The following is a 23,826-nucleotide window of genomic DNA, read 5'->3' as shown; positions in this document are numbered from 1 at the left end:
ATTGCATTGCTATCAACAAATACCTCTAAAAATGATTTGGCTTGTGCTGAGCAGAAAAAGCCTTCTGGACTTTATTCCATGCATCCCGAGTAGCCAACACTGCCTACGGGGGACAAGCGGGAAAAGCCAATTGTCTGTCACTGCATCACCTCAGATTTGCCTCTGAAGGAATTTCTACAGGCTCAGGCTCCAGTAGTGATTCTCGAACCTTTTCGTTCTAAGGGCTCCTCCCGCCTCCTCACCAAGTCCGCTCCTGCCAAAAAACCTAGTGTAGCATGATTTCTACGCTGTTAAGAAAGGGTGAAAAACAGTACAATTTTCCCTCAGCTTTCCTCAAGGAAAATTGGCCAGTGTAGAGGTAGAGAGTAAGATGAGATTGATGAGTCTGGGAAATGCAGTGATAAGAGGGAAAGAGGTGGTTGTGTTGAGGAGCTCTCTTGTGTTCAGCTGTTTGGCTCCATAGCTCCCTCAGAACTTCTCCACAACTTCCCTGCTTGAGATACAGTGCCAGGGGAGCGGAGACAAGTATAAAAATATTTACAGCTAAAAGTGGTCAAAATGATATATACATGAGTGCTAAGGAAGACATGAATTGAGTTATCCACGGGGTGGTATCGCTCAGCGTGCCGGGCAATTAATCGGGGAAACCTTGTTGGAGGAAGGTGGCATTTTAGGAGGGCTTTGAATATGGGGAGAGCTGGGATCTGTCTGATGTGGGGAGGGAGGGAATTCTAAGCTGGAGCGAGGAGAAGGAGACGGGAGAGTCGAGAGCGAGGTCCAGGTAGAAGGTTGGGCTTGGGAGGAGTGAAGTCAATGGGTTGGGGAATAACGGGAAAGGAACACCCACCTTTATCCGATTGTATGACTGTCATGATTATGCCCTCTTCTGATGACGTGCTCTCTTCTGGCTCCTCCCTTGTGGGGTGGCAGGGAGGGGTTGATGTCCAGGGCTTCTTAACTACTCCCCCTCCTCAACCACACCCTCTGGGAGAACCGAGCCAACCTGATTGTGTCCAAGCTGGGCCAGCAACAGTAATTTTCAAGTCTTACTTGTATCGTTCATAGACTTGAACCTCTCCTTTGTTCTTCTCACACTAATCTGAATTTGTAGTTCATTGTTTCTTATTTTTTCTCTTTTTTTCCCCTCTAGATGTAGCCCATGTCTTTCCAGAGTTTCCAACTCTTGATTTGAGCAGTATATTATTACAAGAGGAAATCACTCTGAATGACATAAAGACTTTACAACTTCTTTATAGGAGACACTGTGAGGTAGCTGTATTTCTTATATCTGGCACTATTTTTGGATGGATTGAGCTTTATCTTTGTAGGATAACAATTCCTACTGATATTTGACACTTGGGATTCCTGAAGTAGTTATTAATGGGCAAAAACCAAAGATGATGTTCCAATTGTATAAGTCCTGCGTGTCCTGTAAATATTCATTATTACTATAAGTAATGGTAACTAAGTAATAGGAGCAGCATGGCATAGTGGAAAGAGCGTGGGCTCTATGTCTAGAACTCGGGTTCTAGTCCAGGCTCTATGTGACCTTGGGCAAGTCATTTAACTTCTCTGTGCCTCAGCTTCTTCATTGGTCAAATGTTCTCTCTCCTACTTAAACTGTGAGCCCTATGTGGGACAGGGACTGATTAACTTGTATTGTCCCCAGCACTCAGTACAGTGCCTGACACACAGTAAGCACTTAACAAATACAATACTAATTAAAGTTTAGTACCTCTTTCACTTGAACAATTGAAGAATTTCAGAAAGTGTAATTCTTTATTATTATTATTATTATTATTATTATTATACTATTTGTTAAGAGATTTCTGTGTGTCAAATGCCGGTGCCCTGTTCCACAAAGTGTGTGTTCTTTCTTCTGGCTGGTGAGGGCAAGATCCTGTTTTACGTGCTGTCAACTCCAGGCAATGCAATCGTCTGATAATAGGGATGTGCAGTTACCCTTGCAAGAACTTTTTTTTTTACAAGTTATTTCTACCCTTAGGCCACCTTGGATGTAGTGATGAATCTTCAGTTTCATTATATTGAGAAGCTGTGGCTGGCATTCTGGAGTTCTAAACCACCATCTGAGGATGGCTCCATCCCCATGCCTTCCAGGTAAATTGGTACATGTTAACCCCTTCAGCCTTTGTGGCCCAATTGGCACTTCCCCTCGGCTGGGTGGGAAGAAGAAGCTCAATTCAAATTTGTGCCCCTTAGAAAATGTAGGAAATTCATTCATTCATTCAATCATTTATTGAGCGCTTACTCTGTGCAGAGCACTGTACTAAGTGCTTGGAAAGTACAGTTCAGCAAAAGAGAGAGGCAATGCCTGCCCACAACGGGCTCACAGTCTAGAAGGGGGGAGGCAAACATCAAAAGAAGTAAAGACGCATCAATAGCATCATTATAAATAAATAGAGGTAGAGGTAAATTTATTTTCTGCTGACTTTAACCCTCATTTCAGAGAGCTCAATTTTCAGGGTGCACCAGGACAGGGTTGTTTTGACAATTAGGTGAAAAGAGCAGCTGCCCCACTATTGAGGGGGACGGGGGGGTAGTAGGGGTGTGGGGGGGAAACTGACCAAGGCTACCCCAACAACAACAACACCCTAACTCCAACCCTTACCCTCCCTCCTTCCTTTCTTCTCCTACCTCCACTGTGGCCTGGCTGCTGAAAATTTGCCCAGCTTGCTCTGAGGAGGTAGCAGTTTTTTACGAAGAGAAGGGCACAGAATGTTGTAAATCATGTTTTCCATCGTGATTTGTATTTAAAATGACTGCTTGTTTAACGCTCCGATTTAATATTAAGATTTTTTAAAGTGAAGCAGTAAGATCAACTTCATGGAACAGATGAATTAGCATGAGAGAAATTCCAATTAAGGCACAAAATAATTGAGAAATTATCTACAGCCTTATGGTAGTCCTCTAATCACATATCCTGTTCCTTCACTAAAATGTGGTTTATTTTAACAGTAATTTGTAGTCTTCGTCTGTCATCACAAAAAAAGGCAGAGTTTTTTTTAGATATTTTTAGATTTAAAAACACTCAAAGAAAAATATTTTATGATGAGTGGTTCTCGCATCTGCTTCAGCATAGGACAAGGAACAAGATTAGGTGGGAGCCGTGAGCAAAGCCTGGGGCATGCATGTAAGGTTAGTTATTGATAGTCTGTTAAAAGCAACAGAGAAAACTGCTACATTTTGCGTGTGTTTTGTGAATTGATCAAGGATTCAGTGGGCTCTTTGACTCTAAAATCTGCAGCAAAGGGGAAGTGAGGGTTAATATTATGTGGGAGCAGATGGGTGTTTAGGAAAGACCTACGTAACAAAGCTCTTTCTCACAAATAAAAACTACTGAAAATCATGTCTTTGATGAATCTCCATGGTAGGAGAGAGAGAAAGAGAGTGGAAAGGTAGAAAGGGAAGGAAAAAGAGTAAGCGCAGGACGAGAATGGGGAGAGAGAGTGGGAGAGAAGGTCAGTGTCTCGTTTCTCAGAGATGAAGAGGAGAAATGACAAAGAGGATGGCAGAAAAGTCAAAAGAGGAGAAAACGTGAGAGAGCAAGGGAGGAAAAGAGCAAAAGTAAGCAAGGGAGAGAGTGGAAAAGGAAAAAATGAAAGAAAATGTTAGAAATGAGAGATAGTAGAAAGTGAAAGAGAGGTTGAGAATGAAACAGGAAAAGATCGAAAGGGGTAGGGGAGTGAAGGAATGTCAATTTAGTGGAAGTGATAGAACATTTTGAATACAGTTTCTCAAGTTACATCTGGACCTGCAGAATTCCTGCAGGCAAATTTCTTCTGCTTTTTTATGTACCTCTTGATGGATTTTCACAAGCAAACTTCAGTGACCACCCGCCTGCAGTTGTGATTTACGGCTCTTGTTCTGAAAATGTGAAATGTAGTTGATGTCATTTTGCATGTTTTCCCGCAGTGAAGAGCATGAAGTTGTTATCATCCCAAAGGACAAACTTATCGCAGTGTGTAAGTGTGACTCTGTTCTGAAATGGATGAGAAGCTGTGATCACATCCTCTACCAGGCTCTGGTGGAGATTCTCATCCCGGATGTGCTGAGACCTGTGCCCAGTAAGTAAATTCCTGTTCACAATTCTTGGGTCCGACCCAGTTTCCTTGTCCCTCAGTTATATTGCACATTGTTTCATTATACTGAACTGTGCTGGTTCAGTACTGGGGGACTTGATGCTTTGCACATAGTAAGCGCTTAATAAATGCCATTATTATTATTATTATTATTAGCTGTAGCAAGTGGTGGAGAATTCCACAGTACAGATTAGAAGTCTAATAAGAAAAATGTGGGTTTCTTAATGGCATTTGTTAAGCACTTACTATGTGCCAGGAGTAACGATGGAGTAGATTCAAGAGAAGCAGTGTGGCTCAGTGGAAAGAACACGGGCTTTGGAGTCAGAGGTCATGGGTTCGAATCCCAGTTCTGCCAATTGTCAGCTGTGTGACTTTGGGCAAGTCACTTAGCTTCTCTGCACCTCAGTTCCTTCATCTGTAAAATGGGGGTTAAGATTATGAGCCCCCTGTGGGACAACCTGATCACTTTGTAACCTCCCCAGCGCCTAGAACAGTGCTTTGCACATAGTAGCACTTAATAGATGCCAAAAAAAAAAAAAGATAATCGGGTAGGACACTGTCCATGTTCCATATGGGGCTCACAATGTTAATTCCCCTTTTACAGATGAGGGAACTGAGCCACAGAGAAGTTAAGTGATTTGCCCAAGGTCACACAGCAAACAGATGGCAGAGCTGGGATGAGGACACATGTCCTTTGACTCCGAGGCCCGTACAGTTTCCAGTGTACCACAGTGCTTCTCTTGTTGAAGCAGCGTGGCTTAGTGGAAAGAGCCCAGGCTTGGGAGCCAGACGTCGTGGGTTCTAATACCGGCACTTACCGGTATTAAGTGACTTTGGGCAAGTCACTTAACTTCTCTGAGCCTCAGTCACCTCATCTGTAAAATGGGAATTAAGACTGTGAGCCCCACGAGGAACAACTGATTACCTCGTATCTACCTCAGTGCTTAGAACAGTGTTTGGCACATAGTAAGCGCTTAACAAATGCCATAATTATTATTATTGCTTGTCTTATATTTGCTATCCATTGAGCAATTTACACTAATTCCTTATTGCCCGGATAATTTTCTGTATTGCCAAATAAGAGGGAAAATGAAGTAAATGCCTACCGTTTGTGAATATCTCTTAGGTATTCATTTTAGTTTGTATATATCCATTACCGTAGGCATCACCCGGCCACAAACTCTGGGAACAAATGGCCAGAGTCACTTGGGGAACAGCTCTCCTCCTCTCCTGCCTCCAAGACAGGCCTCCATGGCTGTGGGATTGGGGGGGTGAGGAAGAGGAGAAGGGTTAGGGTGGGTCCGGAGGGGCAGTTAGTAGTGGTAGCTCCTAGAACCACAACAACTGCCACCACTGCTATAAACATGGAGATTAGATTGATTTGGGGAGGTAGAGAGAGAAAGAAGCGTCCTGTCGCCTGCTCTAACCACCTCGGAAATTATGCTGGTTACGGCAACGCTAGCGACAGTACAAGAAACAGGAGCAATTGAGGTGGGGTAGAAATAGGGGAGGGGAATCCAGGGAGAAGCAGCAAAGTTGGAGGAAGAGTGGGGAGAAAACAAGGGATAATGGCAGGGCAGGCGAAAGAGAGGCAGAGGAGGTGGATGTGTCCCTTGTGTTTGGGGTCTTCATGTGTCTGTTATTTGTTCATGTGATTCTATCATTTGTGTTTGATATATCCTTGGATTTGTCCTATTCTCCTTTCTGGAGTCTCCCATCAAGAATGGTTAACGAGCCTCTGGACCGTGAGTCAGCACAAGAGACTTGATTATCATGATTTTGCACAGGCCCTGTTGCCACTGAAGCATGGGGTGCTCCTTTCTCCCAACTTTAACTAAAAACTCCTTGAAGGCAGGCAGTTCAATTTGTATTTCTGTAATCCTCCACGATGCCGAGTACAGGACTAGGCAGAAAGTGGTTGCTCAGTTCACACTCTTGTCTGTCTAATCAACTGACCTCTGTGCTGACAGATAGGACTTAAGTACAAATAGGAGCCCCTTCTCCTTGTCTAATAGTGCAGGGAATGCATAAATTGCATTACTAAAGTACCATATTTGTGCAAATGTTAAACGACTCTTATAATCCTAAACTAATATCCATAAATTAACACATTCTCAGGACTTCTTTGTCAGAAGCCAGGAGTGAACTAAATTATTATTTCACTAGAGATGGGTATAAGCCTCCTCCATCATTACTCCCTTCTTGTTTGCAAGTCTCATGCTACAGAGGTTTAAAGACTGTCCTGCTAGAGGGGGAAGAAGTCTCACTACATCTCCCAGAGTTAGTTTGGGAATTCCAACCTTGCTTTCACTGCTGAATATCTTGGAAGAAAGGTGTCCCCACCCCACCCACCCCCCGCCTCCAAGATTTAGTAGAATTCCAAGAGTTTCCAGAAAGAGCTTTAGTCTTTAAAAGTTCAGGTCCCTTCCATCTCCATCTAATAGTGGAATTAATGAAAACTAACCTTGGAGAGAGCCATTTAAGGCTGAGGAACCCATCAGCCCCCACTGGGCAATCTTCCCTTTAGGAGAGGGGGACCAGTAGGAGATTCCTCAATCCCTACATCCCTGGACAACAGGAGTGGCTCCCTTCCTTAGCTGGGCTAGCCTGGCCTTTGTCCTTTCTCCTTCCATGTCAATATGTTATATGTAGATAGATGGTGAGCCCTGTGTGGGACAGAGGGATTATGTCTGACCTGACTATCTCGTATCTACCCCCAGTGCATAGCACAGTGCTTTGCACATAGCAAGTGCTTAATACATTCCATTATTAGTAGTAGTAGTATTAATAATAATAAGTCAGTATCTTCAAATAGGAAGGCCAGCAATATATTTAAAGGCAAGTCTCAACCAATTGAGATTAACTCCTCAGAGCAGACCAAGCAAGTTTACGTGGTGTCAGGTCACTGAGTGGAGCTTGCCGGGGTGGAGAGAAGGACACGGGACTTCCAAATGTCTTGATTCAACCTACAAAGTTGAAATCGGCTTTGGAGCAAGGAATGCTTCCCGAGTGAATGGTTATTTGGTTCAGGAGCCCCTACTTTTCCTCTGCTATTTTTGTACTCCTCTCTTCCATTTTATTCCCTGTTCAGTCTAACCCAGTGAAAAGCACCATCATAATGCTGAGAAGCTGCTCTAAGATGCTTTTTGGTAAACATGCCATTTGTTGTGAAAGACCTCAAGGCAGAACCTTTGCCAGACAGGTATTGGTGGAGAGAGGCTTCTATACCCAAACATTTCAGGGACATGTGACTTCTAAAACTACATATTCCAGAATGCTTTGGGCAGGAGAAATGACTGTTTTCTAGAGGCCCTCAAAATGAGGCCCCCAAAATGAGGCCCCCATGTCGCCACTGCCACAGATTTTCCCCCACATGGCCTCCCAAAAAACATATGGCTCGATTATCCTTGACTCGGGGGCTGTCTCTGCTACATTTTCTACTATCCTGAACATGTCTATAGTACACTCAGTTTTGCCAGAATACGTGTCTCAACTCTGCATTTTGGCTAGAATACACTGGCAGAATTAGGTAGGGCCTGTTGTCCTGATGCTGTGAACCTGTTTGAATATAGCGAAAGCCGAGTTAGAAGAAATGATTAGGTGCAGGTGCGTAAACGGGCAGGTACTGTGTTGTAAGTTTTCCTTTTCATGGAGTTGTGTGAGAATGCAACCTACACACCTCCCCCCCCCTCTCAAGTTATAGGAGAATTGGGTGGGTGTGTTCTCTTTGGTAACAAGACTCCGCATCACCAAATGGACTTAAGGTGCTAAATTATTAATACTTTCCCAAGGTTATCATCATTGTCACCAACAGCATTTATTGAGTCTCTTTGTGCAGACCACTGTACTAGGTCATGTTCCTTCTTGTAATGCCTTCATTGTTCATGGTCAGGCAAAGTAAACTATCACAGTTTCGGCTCATAAACATAAAACACTGAGGGTTTTCTGATCGATCTTTTGTGGGGGCCTGGTTTTGATAGTCTCTAAAGTAGAAAATGTTGCTTTGCCATGCAACCTGAGTCCGAGACATAGTCAGTTTATAAGCCAGGTAAATATGGTCAAACGCACTGCTGCAATATTTTAAAACCTAGAAATAACAGTTTTGAGCTTGTCTCCATTCTTCCCCTGCCTCCGCTATAACTCCTCAGAAAGGGCTTACTTAATGATGTCTGTTTCAGCCTTGTATGTGGTTCTAAACAAGATCCCCTTAGTGGAAGCAAATTCAACTCAAAAGATTTCATGGTTGTCACAGGTAACACCATTTTTCTCCAAGCCTCCTCTTTCAGTCACAACTTTCTTTTTCCGATGAGAATAGTGAGAAGCCCTGCAGGGCTCCTGCCAAGTATCCATTCCCTTAACTGTTTTAGAAACGCAACACAGCATTTTGATAATCCCATGAGTGAAGTAGTTTCTTCAGACATGCCTAAACATCTACTTTGATTAGATTCAAACCATGGAATTACCTCCGCAGATAAACTGAGCTGCAGTAGTTCCACACTTTGGACCGAGCCCGGGGTTGGAGCAGAATTTGAGAACTAAATCCTCTTCGGCTCAATCTAGTTAGGGGACAGTTGGTGGTGTGTAGTGGAAAGAGCACAGGTCTGAGAGGCAGAGGACCTGAGCTCTAATCCCAGCTTCACTACTTGTCTGCTGTGTGACCTTGGGCAAGTCACTTCACTTCTCTGGGCCTCAGTTACCTCATCTGTAAAATGGGGATGTAAACCCTAATCCCACCTGTTTAGACTGTGAGTCCCATGTGGGACAGGGACTGTAGCCAACCTGATTATCTTGTATCTACCCCAACGCTGCTTAGTACAGTACTTAGCAACAGGTAATTTTGCTCTTTAACCCTCCTCCCCTCAACCATCAGCACAAGGTACCAGTTTGCCCAGGGCTGCCAAACCACCTGCACTGGCCCTGAGTAGAGGAAAAAAAATTAATTCTTGATAACCTTGCATGTCTTACTCGCATGTCGTACCCTGGTATCATGTCGTCATGCCATTGCTGGTGCATTTTCAGCTTGGGGTCCACTCTGTCTCCTGGTCGTCTTTCTGCTTTATTTGTTTCTAATCCGTCTTTCCCTCTCCTGTATTTGTCTCTCTCCCTCCCCACCCCCGCTTTAGTTTTTCCACTTTTTTCACTAGACATACCTATAGTAAGCTAAAACCAAATGTGTAAAAAAATAGCTCTTTTACATTTTTCTTTAGGTGTTTCATTAGAAAATTGCTCTTTGAATAGTACATCACACCCTTTCCCAAGGTATGCAGGGATTTGATAAACAGGTTATGGCACATGGTTCATGTCATTAAAAACGTTCCTTACTCTTTTGTCCACAATAACTAAGACCTAACTTTAATTACTTCAGTCGAGCATTTACAAAACACTTTCTCCTCTTGACTTGTCCTCGTGATCACCTTCAGGAGTTTTTATAAAATACCATTCAGGGCGCTAGCAGCGGAAATGTCTTTTATGCCGTTCTGCTGCCACGACCTAGAACCCGGTGTGGGCTGAGCCTGGCCCACGAGTCTGAAGCTCTGGGGCAACCAGCTGGCTGAGCTAGGCAGATGCTCCTTCAGCATCGCCTCAGCTCCTCCCTCTCTTCCTCCCCGCTGTTCTCCTGTCTCAGACCAGGCCAGGGTTAGGTGCACTCTAGGCTGGAAGTGAGCCTGGAATGAACCGGGAGAGGTTGAAGTTTTACTTCCAGGGAATACTTCTTCCCTAATTCCACTTCCTTTGTCTGCCCTAGCCACTGCATTTTCGTGGTTCTGAGCCCTACCTACCCACCTTGACTTTTACAGGGGTATTAGGGGCGAGGTCTGAGCATTCAGCCTCCTCGGGGAAGGCCTGGTTACCAAGGGCATTGCCCGATATTGGCATTTCACAGACTATTACCAGGGAACAAGACTAAGGGTGAGGTTAGAGCTGGCACTCACTGCTTAGCCTCCGCCACACCTTCTCCTTCCCGACTAGCCTGTAGTCCTCTGGGCATTTGATCCGCACATTACCAGACAAGTCTGAGGATGATGGTGACAGCTTTCCTGGGAGACCACCAATGATTTTCCCGGGGACGGGGAGTGATTTGGAGCCAGAATTGCTGTTGTCATGCCAATTCTGCCCCTGCAGATCTATCCCATCTTGAATTCTAGGGATACCTCTGAGGCTTATTGCAGGGGAAAGGCTTGATGATGGAAGATATCCTTTTTCTTTTAGTTGTAAGACCTAAAGCAGTGCCATTACTGGGGTCAGACCAGCGGTCCAGCCAACCCACTAATCCGTGTCTGGCAGTACCACCAGCCTGCTTGGTAGCCAGTCTTTGCATCCGTTGTGTTTGGATATTCCCCCACGGGCACTGGCTTTAGCTGATAACATTCCACTTAGCACGTAGCGGGATTCTTACAGGACCTCCTGTTGATGCCTCCCAGGCTTAGGGTAGCTTTTCCTCGTTTTCCAGTCGGGATCAACAGTGATTCCCAGTGGGTTTTTTGTTTCCGGTTGTACTAAATGCACGTCATTTTCTGACTTGAATTTGCACAGTATGATGCACTCACTATATTGCGCTTGCCTTTACTGAACTTCATTCAGATTTCCGTGGGCCGTTCTCTAATTGCCTACGGTCCCTTTGAATGCTCTCTTGTTATTTTAGGCTTGAGTGACCCGGTCCAAATAGGGGTCACCGTATAATTCATTGATAAAGAAATGAAGTAGTTCTGGACCCAGGACCGATTCCATTCGACACATCTTCCTAGGTCGATATGGAGCTGTGGGCCACTTCTCTTCGGGCACAATTCTCCATCTGGCTGTGTACTTCCTAGCAAAAATATGGATCAAATTATTTTTTCTAACTTGATGACTAGCTTCCTAGTTGATGTTCCCACCATCCAGTGACGTATAGGGAGGCAAAGTAGAAAAGCGACTCGAGAAGACCAGTGTGCTTTTTTGGGAGATTGGCTGTCAGAGTTTGATGACAATGGGGAATGAAAAACATCCCAAATTGACAATCTACCAAGTGGAATCCTGACCGGGAGACCTCGACCTACCACGAAAGTAGCGTCTTCAGCACCTCGTCCAAGCCGTGCTCAGCATCCAGTTTCCAAAGCAAGACTACCAGCAGTGAGATCTTGAAATAGTCAGTGCACCAGCACTGAGGCAATACCCATTCCAACATTTGAGGAAAACGGGTGGCCGCAAGTTTTCCAAGCAGCTACTCGATTGTGAGTCGAAAGCAAAGAATGCAGAACAAACATTTTGAAACACCTAATGGAGCACAGTCTCAAACAGTGTGAAACGGCAGTAGATTGTTGAGACATCAGCAACAGACTGCCTGCTGTGGCGTGTTGCCATCAGAAGATGGGTGGCTCTCCTTTAGCAGAGGCTACGGGAAGATCCTTGGAACAGAGGAAATGGCATCAGACCAGTGATCCATCCAGCCCAGAATTCTGTCTGGTTATCAACGAAGGCAGCCTTCACACTGTTCCTCCAAACATCCTTTTGTCTTGCACTGACTTTCACTCTCACTGTTAATGTTATGGTATATATCTTGCAGGTACTTTGACACAGGCAATCCGTAATTTTGCAAAGAGTTTGGAAGGCTGGCTGACAAATGCTATGAGTGACTTTCCTCAACAGATCATCCATACAAAGGTAATTAGATTAGGCTCCAGTTTTGAAGAGAGTGAGAAACTGATAGTCGGGGGGGAGGGGGCAACTCTGATATCAGCAGGGCACAACAAATATGGCCTTAGTTCACTGGTCAAACAAAAATACTACTATCAGTTCTCTGCCTTTGCCTGTGTTTGCTGCCTTTGCCCTATCTCCTTGTTATTTGATGTCTTATCGCAATATTTCTTTGCCTCCGCTGATGTGATTGTTAGTTACATCTGCTCTGCACCTTGTGTTTTTTTTTTTTTTTCATTCGCCACTGAGGAGTAGATATTGTATTTCAGCCTTAGATAGCAGCTACTTGCACCTCATGGGCTATACCATCCTTATTTGTCAGACCACAAGAAGCTCTGGAATATGGCAAAGCAAGAGTTTCAAAATGCAAAATTTTAGAAAGTTAGAAACTAAGATTCATTCTCTTCTCTCTATTCTGGGCAAGCTTAGTCATTACTTTTCCTTTAAGTATTTCGGATCAAAACATTTTGGTGTCTTATGATCCACAGTACTTTGTCACCAGCTGTGAAAGGGGAGGAGGGACAGTGAAATGAGGAAGAATGGAAAGCTAAAATGGAAGCCAGGGCATAGGCATGTTGAAGGGAGAAAAGATAAAAGGAGAGTAGCTTTAGGGCATAAATGGAAGAGGCATTTTTCTCGCCCAAATGTGCAGGTACAGGGAATGGCATTGTTTTCTTCTCCTCCGCTCTCACCCCTCTTCTTCCCTGCTTGCCCCCCGACCCTTCTTCGTCTTGCCTTCAGCCATACCTACTACTAGAACGATTCTGGATAAGACTCCTGAATCTCACCCAATATTAGAGTAGTATATGTAAGTCTTCTAATAAAATGCAGATCATGAAAAGGTAAGCCAAGCAGGGAATTAAGGATAACCAGCATCTCATTCAGACACAGTAGTTTTGCTCGCTTTCCCAGTCAGTCCCTGTTTCTCTGAAAACAGAACACACCAGGTTTTTTGTAATGAAGACAATAACAGAGAAAGAAGCAAAGTGATTCCTGGAATCAATTCTTTTATTATTCATGCTGCATGCTGCGACAGTCCGGAAATTGCCTTTGAATTGCCAGTTTCTTGATTGCTCCATGTAAGAGCAAAGCCTTTCCATTGCATCTGCTGTTTAAAAAGAAGCACACATCGGGTACAGTTGTGTCTTGGAGTGGCTGTTCCTTTTTCTGTTGCAGGTGAGTGTAGTAAGTGCCTTTGCCCAGACCCTGAGGAGATACACTTCCCTGAACCATCTGGCTCAAGCCGCCCGTGCAGTGCTACAGAACACTTCTCAGATAAACCAGATGCTCACCGATCTCAACCGAGTGGACTTTGCCAATGTGCAGGTAACGTCCCGCTGTTGTTCATTTGCCTCTGAAAATCTGTTGGAAATAGCAAACCAGTTTTTCCCATGAGATTTTTGCCATATGGGATCTGGGGAAAATGCTGGATCTTGGGTGGTTCTGGCCCTGTGCTCTTTGGATTGCTTTCAGCAATTCCTAAACCATGCCTCTCTTCCTCCCCTTTCCCCTTTCTCTTTTCCTTTTCACTGCTTAGAACCCCCCTTTCTGGGTAAGATGAGAGCTGAGCTGTGAGGAATCTTCTTTTAAATGTGTCGATTTTCATTCCATTTATGTCTACTCTCTCTCCCATTTGGTCTTCTACTCCTTTTTTTCCTATCTTTTCCAAGTGCCTAGTAGAGTGCTCTGAACACAGTAGATGCTATGTCAATCCTCTGGACACTTCTATCAATCAGTCAGTTAATGGTATTTATTGAGCGCTTACTATTCTACTGATATTATGCGATTTTGAGCAACTTCATTATACTCCCTGGCCTTCAGGTTATACCTAAATGAGGACAATTTTGAATGAGATTCTTGAATCTTGCATAGTTTTGCAAGAGTATCTCTGTGATTACGGTGATCGAATCTTCATGCTCGGAAGTGATGCTTGTCATGAGCAGCAATGTGGCCTAATGGAAAGAGCCAGAGGACCTGGGTTCTAATCCCGGCTCTGCCATTTGTCTGCTGTGAGACCTTGGGCAAGTCATTTAACTTCTCTGTGCCTCAGTTACCTCATCTGTAAAATGAGGATTAAGACTGTGAGCCCTTTGGGGACAGAGCTTGCATCCAACCTGATTGATTTAATGATAACTGTGGTACTCGTTAAGCGCTTACTGTGTGCCAGGGACTGTGCTAAGCAGTGGGATGGATCCAAGCAAATTGGGTTAGACACAGTCCCTGTCGCACATGAGGCTCACAGTCTCAATCCCCATTTTACAGATGAGGTAACTGAACCACAAAGAAGTGAAGTGATTTGCCCAAGGTCACACAGCAGACAAGTGGCAGAGCTGGGATTAGAACCCACGACCTTCTGACTCCGAGGCTCATGCTCTATCCATTGATTCTTATCATCATCATCATCAATCGTATTTATTGAGCGCTTACTATGTGCAGAGCACTGTACTAAGCGCTTGGGAAGTACAAATTGGCAACATATAGAGACAGTCCCTACCCAACAGTGGGCTCACAGTCTAAAAGAAGCCAGCACTTAGTACAGCACTTAGTACAGTGCTAGCTCATAGGAAGCACTTAACAAATACCTTTTTAAAAAAAGATCATCTGACACAGTCTCTATCACACATGGGGCTCACAGTTTAAGAAGGAGGAAGAACAGGTACTGAATCCCCATTTTACAGATGAGGAAGATGAGGCACAGAGAACTTAAGTCACTTGCCCAAGGTCAGACAGCAGGTCAGCAGCTGCTGCTTGTATTTACCCCAGTACTTAATATTGTGCTTGACACAAAGTCGGCTCTTAAATACCACAATCGTAGCTATCATTACTGGAGTTTACGATTAAGGAAATTGTATTAGCACAAGCAAAATACTATTCCCTGTTGACTTTAGAATGTCACTAGTTTCACCAGTTGCATGTTGCACCAACTCCTGCTGAGGCCAGAGGAATTCATACATGTTTGTAAAATGCTTTGAGGTCTGCAGTTGAAAGGGGCAGAGTTTTTGTAATTTTTTTTAATGGGATTACTCCATGCCCTGTCAAATCAGAAGCCCAATTATGAGCTACAGTTGGTCTCTATGACTGGGGTAGTACTACTCCTAGTAATAATTGTGGTGTTTGTTAAGTGATTGGTATGTGCCAAGCACTATGCAAAGCACAGGAGTCAATACACTACAATTACATTTGTCCATTATATGACACACTAGGTACACTTAAGGTTTTGGAAAAATTTTGAAAAATTGTTTTTTCTTAAGTCCTCATTGCACACCTCCAGGCTTTTGGGTGATTCTTACAACATGGAAGGTGGTGGATTCAAGGTGGGGGTGAGCTGTCTTTCTCTTTGGATCTACAGTTGTAGAATCAGAGCTGCTGAAGAAAAACAGGCTAAGGTTAGCTCCCCAGAAACCCCCCTCCTAAAGTGAGCCATGGAGTCAGGGAGCATACTTCAGTACACCTTGCTCTGTGTAAATTGTGAGTACCTTGGCTCATCTGAAGTGCCTCAATAATAATAATAATAACAATAATAATGATCATTTTGGTATTTAAGTTCTTACTATGTGCCGTCAGATCCAGTCTCTATCCCCACCATAGGGCTCACAGCCTGAGCAGTATGAGTCAAGGGCCCTAGCCCTTTGACTCATACCAGGCATAATCTCACAGCCCAAAAAGGATGCTGCGAGAAGCAGCTTGGGCTACGGGAATAGAGCATGAGCCTGAGAATCAGAAGGATCTGTGGGTTTATTCATTGATTCACTCATATTTATTGAGCGCTTACTGGATGCAGAGCACTGAACTAAGCGCTTGGGAGAGTACAATACAACAATGAACAGATACATTCCATGCCCACAGCGAGCTTACAGTGTAGAGGCAGGGAGGCAGACTGATAAAATAAATGCATAAATAAATAAATGACAGATATGACATGTACATAAGTGCTGTGGGGCTGGGCAGGGGGGTTGAACAACGGAAGCAAGTCAGGGTGACAAAGAAGGGAGTGGGAGAAGAGGAAATGGGGGGCTTAGGGAAAGCCTCCTGGAGGAGATTTGTCGTCAATAAGGCTTTGACGTGAGGGAGAGTAATCGTCTGTCGTTTCTGAGGAGGGAGGACATTCCAGGCTTGAGGCAGGTTGGGGGCGAGGGGTCGGCGGTGAGATAGATGAGATCGAGGCACAGTGAGAAGGTTAACATTAAACGAGTGAAGTGTGTGGGCTGGACAGGGAAGTAGCGAGGTGAGGTAAGAAGGGACGGGCTGATGGAGTGCTTTAAAGCCAATGGTGAGGAGATTTTGTTTGATGTAGAGGTGGATGGGCAACCACTGTAGCTTTTTGAGGAGTGGGGAAACATGTCTTGAATGCTTTTGTAGAAGAATGATCCAGGCAGCAGAGTGAAGTATGGACTGGAGTCGGGAGGGACAGGAGGCTGGGAGGTCAGCAAGGAAGAGGATGCAGTAATCCAGGCGGGTTAGGATGAGTGATTGTATTAATGGGGTAGCAGCTGGGATGGAGAGGATTTTAGCGATGTTGTGAAGGTGAGACCAACAGGATTTAGTGATGGATTGAATATGAGGGTTCCAATGCCAGCTCCACCACTTGTCTGCTGTGTGATCTTGGGCAAGTCACTTCACTTCTCTGAGCCTCAGTTGCCTCATCTGCAAAATGGGAATTCAGTACCTGTTCTCCCTCCTACTGTGAGCCTCACGTGGGACCTGGTTATCTTGTGTCTGCCCTAGCGCTTAGTTACCGTGCTTGGCACGTAATAAGTGCTCGACAAATACCACAATTATCGTTATATAGATATTACACATAGAAATGTGTTCTAAAGGGAAAACTGGCCAGACATACTGCACCAAATTCTGTCCGGTAAAGTAGTGGCGTATCCTGGTTGCGGTGATGTGGTTAATTATGGGCTTGCTGATCCTATAAATAGCCACATGCCAATGATGTCCTATCTCAGAGTTTGTCGCCTTGATCATACAGAACTCACTGCCACTCTGGGGAACAGAGCAGTACCGGAAGGGAGGAGGTTAGCTGCATCCCATGTTTGCCGGGTCCGCTTGGACCAATCCCGTCCCCTCTCCATGCCCCAAGTTGTCTTTTGTGGGAACGAAGTAAACTAATGAACTCCTCTGAAGAAAGTCTTGACTGCGTTTTAAGCACAAGATCACGTGGGACGGGAAGGAGGGGGAAAACGAGAGCAAGTTGTTCATCCCTTCTTTCCTCTTTTCTTTCCCAGGAACAAGCCTCGTGGGTGTGCCAGTGCGAGGAGGGCCTGGTGCAGAAACTGGAGCAGGATTTCAAGCTGACCCTGCAGCAGCAGAGCTCTCTGGATCAGTGGGCCAATTGGCTGGATAATGTGGTCACCCAGGTTCTGAAGCACCATGTGGGAAGGCCCAGTTTCCCCAGAGCAGCCAGGCAATTTCTACTGAAGTGGTCCTTTTACAGGTAAGTTTAGACTAGTCCTTGCATAAAGAAGGGCACCTAGCCCTGGAACTTACTTCCCGCGGGTGACACCCAGCCCGTGAACAAGTTTCACAGCCGCCTCTTCCTCCGTTTCCTTATTCCAGGACCAAAGTTGAAATGATGCCACTAATTCTTGCTTATCCTTAGCAGTCATTCCGCATTCATTAGGTCATTCATTTTTAATCATCAAAAATTCCCTTTTTCTGTGTCACGCTCAGAGCGGCGGGGGGGGACGGGGGGGGGGGGTGGAGGCAGAAAGCATCTTCTTGCCACAGGGAGGCAATGGGAAGCTTTGAACACAAAGAGCAAATATATAAAATCTGTCATTTGTTATTCCTGGGATTGAGAGGAAGTGGCCCAGGAGCAGATTCCTGTAGATGAGTGTGTTTCTTTAGCTCAGAGAATTTGGGTAGCACTGTTTCTCAACAGTCCCTCGGCCTCCAATCAATCAATCGTATTTATTGAGCGCTTACTGTGTGCAGAGCACTGTACTAAGCGCTTGGGAAGTACAAGTTGGCAACGTATAGAGACAGGCCCTTCCCAACAGTGGGCTCACAGTCTAGGCAGGGCTGTGCTCGGTTGTCTAGCTGGTGGTTATTTGTTAACTGTTTACCCTGTGCCAAGCACTGTGCTTAGTGCTAGGGTAGAAACATTACAAGCAGATCAGACCCAGTCCCTGCCCCAAACGGGACACCCAGCCTAACGGGGAGAGAAATGTTTTGACTGACAAATAAAGTGATTAAATTCCGTTTCAGTGAAGAATTAGGTACTGACAGTTTGCTACTTCATGCCCCTCCTAGATGACCTCAAGCGCTTAGTACAGTGCTCTGCACACAGTAAGCGCTCAATAAATACGATTGATGATGATTGGTCAGAGCACTAGTGACCTACTCTTTTCATTCATTCATTCATTCTTATTTATTGAGCGCTTACTGTGTGCAGAGCACTGTACTAGGCGCTTGGGAAGTACAAGTCGGAAGCATATAGAGACGGTCCCTACCCAGCAAGGGCTCACAGCCTAGAAGGGGGAGACAGACAACAAAACAAAACATGGAGACAGGTGTCAAAATCGTCAGAACAAATAGGGACCGTCTCTATATGTTGCCAACTTGTACTTCCCAAGCGCTTAGTACAGTGCTCTGCACACAGTAAGCGCTCAGTAAATACGATTGAATGGATGAATGAACAAATGGAATTATAGCTATATGCACATCATTAACAAAATAAATAGAATAGTAAATATGTACAAGTAAAATGAATAGGGTAATAAGTCAGTACAAACATATATGCAGGTGCTGTGGAGAGGTGAAGGAGGTAGGGCGGGAGGGATGGGGAGGAGGAGAGGAAAAAAGTTGGGAGCCCCTTCCTTCCTCTTCCCCTCGTCCCCGTCTCCATCCCCCCATCTTACCTCCTTCCCTTCCCCACAGCACCTGTTTATATGTATATATGTTTGTACATATTTATTACCCTATTTTACTTGTACATATTTATTACTCTATTTTACTTGTACATATCTATTCTATTTATTTTATTTTGTTAATATGTTTGGTTTTGTTCTCTGCCTCCCCCTTCTAGACTGTGAGCCCACTGTTGGGTAGGGACCGTCTCTCTGTGTTGCCAACTTGTACTTCCCAAGCGCTCAGTACAGTGCTCTGCACACAGTAAGCGCTCAGTAAATACGATTGATTGATTGATTGATGACCTCAGGACCTTGAGGTCAGGGACCTTGTGTCATCTTTTCTGTGTACTGTGTGGGCGCTTGGTACTATTGATGAGTGATTAATAGAGAGCTGTCCAGTACTCCTGCTGTCAACCATTGGTGCGCCCACCAAATAGTAATATGATTTAAATGATAAAATGATGCTGTCACCTCATTGCCCAAGTGGCTGACATGCTAAAACAATCTATCCCCAGCAACTTCAGCAGTTTGCACTTATTGACACCAGAGTAGCTTCTTCACCTTCATATATTCTGCCACTTAAGGTCACTTTGATTTCATTGCGATAGGGAAGCGGGGTGGCCTAGTGGAAAGAGCACAGGCCTGGAAGTCTGAGGACCTGGATTCTAATCCCACTACTTGTCCGCTGTGTGACCTTGGGCAAGTCATTTTTATTCATTCATTCAATCGTATTGATTGAGCGCTTGCCATGTGCAGAGAGCACTTGACTAAGCTCTTGGGAAAGTACAATACAGCAATAAAGAGAGACGATCCCTGCCCGCGACGAGCACACAGTCTAGAGGATAATCATTGTGGTGTTGAAGCGCTGTACTAAGCGCTGGGGTGCATTCAGGCAAATCGGGTGGGACACAGTCCCTCTCCTACGTGGGGCTCACAGTCTCAATCCCCATTTTGCAGATGAGGTAACTGAGGCCCAGAGAAGTGAAGTAACTTGCACAAGGTCACACAGCAGACAAGTGGCCAAGCTGGGATTAGAACCCATGTCCTTCTGACTCTCAGGTCTGTGCTCTATCCACTGTGCTGTGCTGCTTCACTTCTCTGTGCCTCAGTTTCCTCATCTGTAAAATGGGGATTAAAATTCTGCTCTCCCCTACGTGGACGGTGAGCTCCGTGCAGGACAGGGACCGTGTCCAACCTGCCAACCTTGTATCTCCCTCAGTGCTTAGAACAGTGCTTGGCACCTAGGGAGCACTGAACAAACACCATAATAATGGCCATACTAAGCAATGGGATCAAGCTTAGATGTCCTTCAGTTTGGGGCTCACAACGGATTCAGGGACTCATTTTAGCAGTCATTGGAAGCCTGTCCCCCCCCCCCGGCCCCCTCAAAATGCGAACTCCCACCAGATGTATGGGCATTCAGTAAGAAGTCATTTTACAGTGATGGAGTCTAAGATGTGGGAGTTGAAAGCTAGATAATCATGAATCCCAAAAATAAATAATAATAATAATAATTGTTAAACACTTACTATGTGCAAAGCACTGTTCTAAGCGCTGGGGAGGTTACAAGGTGATTAGGTTGTCCCACGGGGGGGCTCACAGTTTTAATCCCCATTTTACAGATGAGGGAACTGAGGCACAGAGAAGTGAAGTGACTTGCCCAAAGTCACACAGCTGACAGTTGGCGGAGCAGGGATTTGAACCCATGACCTCTGACTCCAAAGCCCGGGCTCTTTCCACTGAGCCACGCTGCTTCTCTGCCTTCTACTTCATTTTGTTAAGGCTGCAAGTAAGGTTGTTGAGCTATTTTTGGGGTAGACATCAGTATTTTATTGAGCACCTGCTATTTCCGGATTTCTGTCATTGAAGACCAAGAAGAGAAAGTGAATTCTTCTTTCCACGCTAGCATGGATTGAGGTCGTGGTGGAGTTGAAGGTTGGTAGGGACCACACCTCCTCACACCTCGGGTTGACTAATCATTCATTCATTCATTCATTCGTTCATTCAATCGTATTTATTGAGCGCTTACTGTGTGCAAAGCACTGGACTAAGAGCTTGATTGCCTTCAGCACAGTACTGACCTGTTTGGAGGGAGGCAAATCAACCTTTTCTTACCTAGAAGGGTTTATCCTGCCTTGGGATTGGGAAATGTGCGGCGAGAATAATGGGGGTGGGGGGTTAGGCCCCAGACTGTGAGAGGAGAAGAAATAGAGGGTTTTCAGGGTTCTGATTCTCCCAAAAAAAGGACGAAAGAGAAACACAGCTGTACGTCGGAATTTTCATTCTTTTAGACTCAAGTAATGTCATGCGTACGGCTTTCCTCTTTCTACTCGTTCCTTCCCAGGGCATTGCTGTTGAAGCATTCACGAGTAAATAGCTTGGCTCTATTTATAAGAAATGAAACACTCTTCTAAGGGAAAGAGGGTGTTTGAGACATTTCCGTGGCTCCCTTCCAATGTAGCTCATGCTCTATTCCCTCTGTTTACCCCCTAGGGTGTTGGCAGAGTAAAGCAGCTGTAGATCCAAAGAAACATCTTCTAAATATAAAATGCAAAGAAAAACTGGCTTAACCACATTATGTCTGAAAGTTGAATAATCTAGAACGTACCCTATTCCACGGTCACTAAGCATTTTATATATCTTTCTCCTTATGGCATATAAGTCATTAATTTGGACTTCACCTGGAATTTATGACAGTTCCATCCTTTGCTTCTTGCTTTTGCCCTTTCCACTACTGCCAAAGGAATTTCAGCTTTGATAATAATAATCATAGTATTTGTTAAGCACTTACTACGTGCTAAGCACCATTCTAAGCGCTGGGGTAGGTACAGGGTAATCAGTTTGTCTCACATGGGGCTCACACTTTTTCCCCGTTTTGCAGATGAGGTAACTGAGGCAGAGAGAAGTTAAGTGACTTGCCCAAAGTCACCCAGCAAACAGGTGGCAGAGGGGGGATTAGAACCCATGTGCTCTTTCCACTAAGCCACGCGGCTTCTCTAAAGCAGAAAGTGTGTATGGCTTAATGTGCGAAGTAAGCTGGAAGTAGCAGGAGCCCAATCAATCGTAATTATTGAGCACTTACTGTGTGCAGAGCACTGTACGGAGTGCTTGGGAGAGTGCAATATTACAGGTGGTAGAAACATCCCCAACCCGCAACAAGCTTACAGTGTAAAGGGGAGAGGCAGACATTAATAAAAATAAATTATGGGTATGGACATTAGTGGATATGGGAGGGAGTGGGAGGGGGGGCAGAGAGGGCCTAGTCGGGGAAGGCGTCTTGGAGGAGATGTGCCTTCAGTAAGGCTTTGAAGTCGGGGAGAGTGATCGTCTGTTTAATTTGAAGAAGGAGGGCGGCCCAGGCCAGAGGCAGGACGTAGGTGAGAGGTCGGAGGTGAGATAGATGAGATCGAGGTCCAGCAAGTAGGTTGACATTAGAGGAGCCAAGTGTGCTTGCTGGGTTGTAGTAGGAAAACAGGGAGACGGCACCAGGGAAATCAGATAGGGAGCAGAAGAGAAGAGGGACCCACTCCCACAGCAATGGGTAATCAGTCAGTCTACCAATGGTTGAGGGTTTACTGTGTGCAGAGCACTGTACTGAGCGCTTGGGGGAGAGTACAGTGCTTGTAGAGTTAGAGACGACCCCTGCCCTCCAGGAGGTTACAGTCTAGTTGGGGACACAGACGAGTTACAATCAGTTTCAGCTAGGGGAAGCAGCAGAGTATAAGGATACGCCTATCATCCATCATCAATCGTATTTATTGAGCGCTTACTATGTGCAGAGCACTGTACTAAGCGCCTATAAGCGCTGTGGGGCTGAGAAGCAGCGTGGCTCAGTGGAAGGAGCCCGGGCTTCGGAGTCAGAGGTCATGGGTTCAAATCCCGGCTCCACCACTTGTCAGCTGTGTGACTTTGGGCAAGTCGCTTCTCTGGACCTCAGTTACCTCATCTGTCAAATGGGGATGAAGACTGTGAGCCCCCCGTGGGACAACCTGATCACCTTGTAACCTCCCTAGCGCTTAGAACAGTGCTTTGCACATAGTAAGCGCTTAGTAAATGCTATCAAAAAGAAGTGCTTCCTGGGGTACAGACCCAAGTGCATAGGCAACACAGAAGGGAGGGCAAATAGGATGGGTAGAGAATAATAATAATGATCGTATTGTTAAGCGCTTACTATGTGCCAGGCACTATTCTAAGTGCTAGGGTAGATACAAGGTAATCAGGTTGGACACAGTCCCTGTCCTATATGGGGCTCACAGTCTTCATCCCCATTTTACAGATGAGGTAACTGAGGCCCAGAGAAGTGAAGTGACTTGCCCAAGGTCACACGGCAGACAAGCGGCTGAGAAGTTAGGCAGGGCAGGCTAGTAAAACGGCATTTTTCAAAAGCCTGTTACAATTCAGATTTAATGAATTTAGAATAGATTCAGATCCACTTCAGTCTGGTTTAGCTTCAGGCAATTGCCACTGAAACTCAACCGGTGTTACGGGCTGGTTCGAGGATCCAGGTGTGATCGAGGCACAGGCACACACACACAATCAATATCACAAGCAGATTCATTTAGGGATTTGTTGAAAACCCGCATGTCTCTTCTGCCTGTGGAGGCCCCAGGACGTAGGTGGACACAAAATTAACTCACAACAGTGTGACCCCTCCGTAGTCGGTCCAGTACTGACTTCCCTCAGCTAACGTTTAGCCCACTGTCTAATGATTTCTGGCTCTCCGCTTATCCACGTGGTCCCCCTAATACTACAGGGTGGATGGTGGCCAAGAGGATGTGCATCCTTTGGCACGAGATCTTTCTGCGAATGGTGCATTCTCCCATGTGGAGGTGTAGTCTCTGTCTCATGGGCCATATGTGTGTTGTGCACGTAGAGGACGTCCTTGGGAGCTCCGCTTCTTCCTGTGGCTTGGCTGTATTTCTATGACGAACTCAGGGAGTAGAGCTGGGACATTCCCGACCTGTCCCTCCTCCAGTATAAATGTCTTCTGGGCTCTCCTATCCCTCATGTGTTTTGTATAGCTGTTTGGCTCTGTGCACCCAGTTTTTTTATATGCTAATAAAACCCAACTCAGAAGAATTATAAAATTGGGGGTTAATTTAGGAGACTGTGAGCCCACTGTCTCTATATGTTGCTAAGCGCTTAGTACAGTGCTCTGCACACAGTAAGCGCTCAATAAATACGATTGATTAGGTGAA

The 23,826-nt window shown here is 45.2% G+C and overlaps 1 protein-coding gene across 4 annotated transcripts in view; it reads left to right on the top strand.

Moving 5' to 3' along the window:
- RFX2 (regulatory factor X2) overlaps positions 1-23,826 on the top strand; it is a 182,068-nt gene that overhangs the window by 139,805 nt on the left and 18,437 nt on the right. For all 4 annotated transcript variants that reach the window (XM_038740367.1, XM_038740369.1, XM_038740368.1 and 1 more), the window contains 6 exons: positions 1,151-1,269; positions 2,006-2,118; positions 3,934-4,085; positions 11,644-11,741; positions 12,951-13,100; positions 17,003-17,211. In XM_038740367.1, coding sequence (XP_038596295.1) covers positions 1,151-1,269; positions 2,006-2,118; positions 3,934-4,085; positions 11,644-11,741; positions 12,951-13,100; positions 17,003-17,211 — 841 coding nt within the window. The remainder of the gene's footprint in view (positions 1-1,150; positions 1,270-2,005; positions 2,119-3,933; positions 4,086-11,643; positions 11,742-12,950; positions 13,101-17,002; positions 17,212-23,826) is intronic.

Source organism: Tachyglossus aculeatus, chromosome X1, assembly GCF_015852505.1.
Source record: "Tachyglossus aculeatus isolate mTacAcu1 chromosome X1, mTacAcu1.pri, whole genome shotgun sequence".
Taxonomy (NCBI): domain Eukaryota; kingdom Metazoa; phylum Chordata; class Mammalia; order Monotremata; family Tachyglossidae; genus Tachyglossus; species Tachyglossus aculeatus.
Note: the sequence above shows the minus strand (reverse complement) of the source record. Positions and strands in the feature narration are given on the sequence as shown.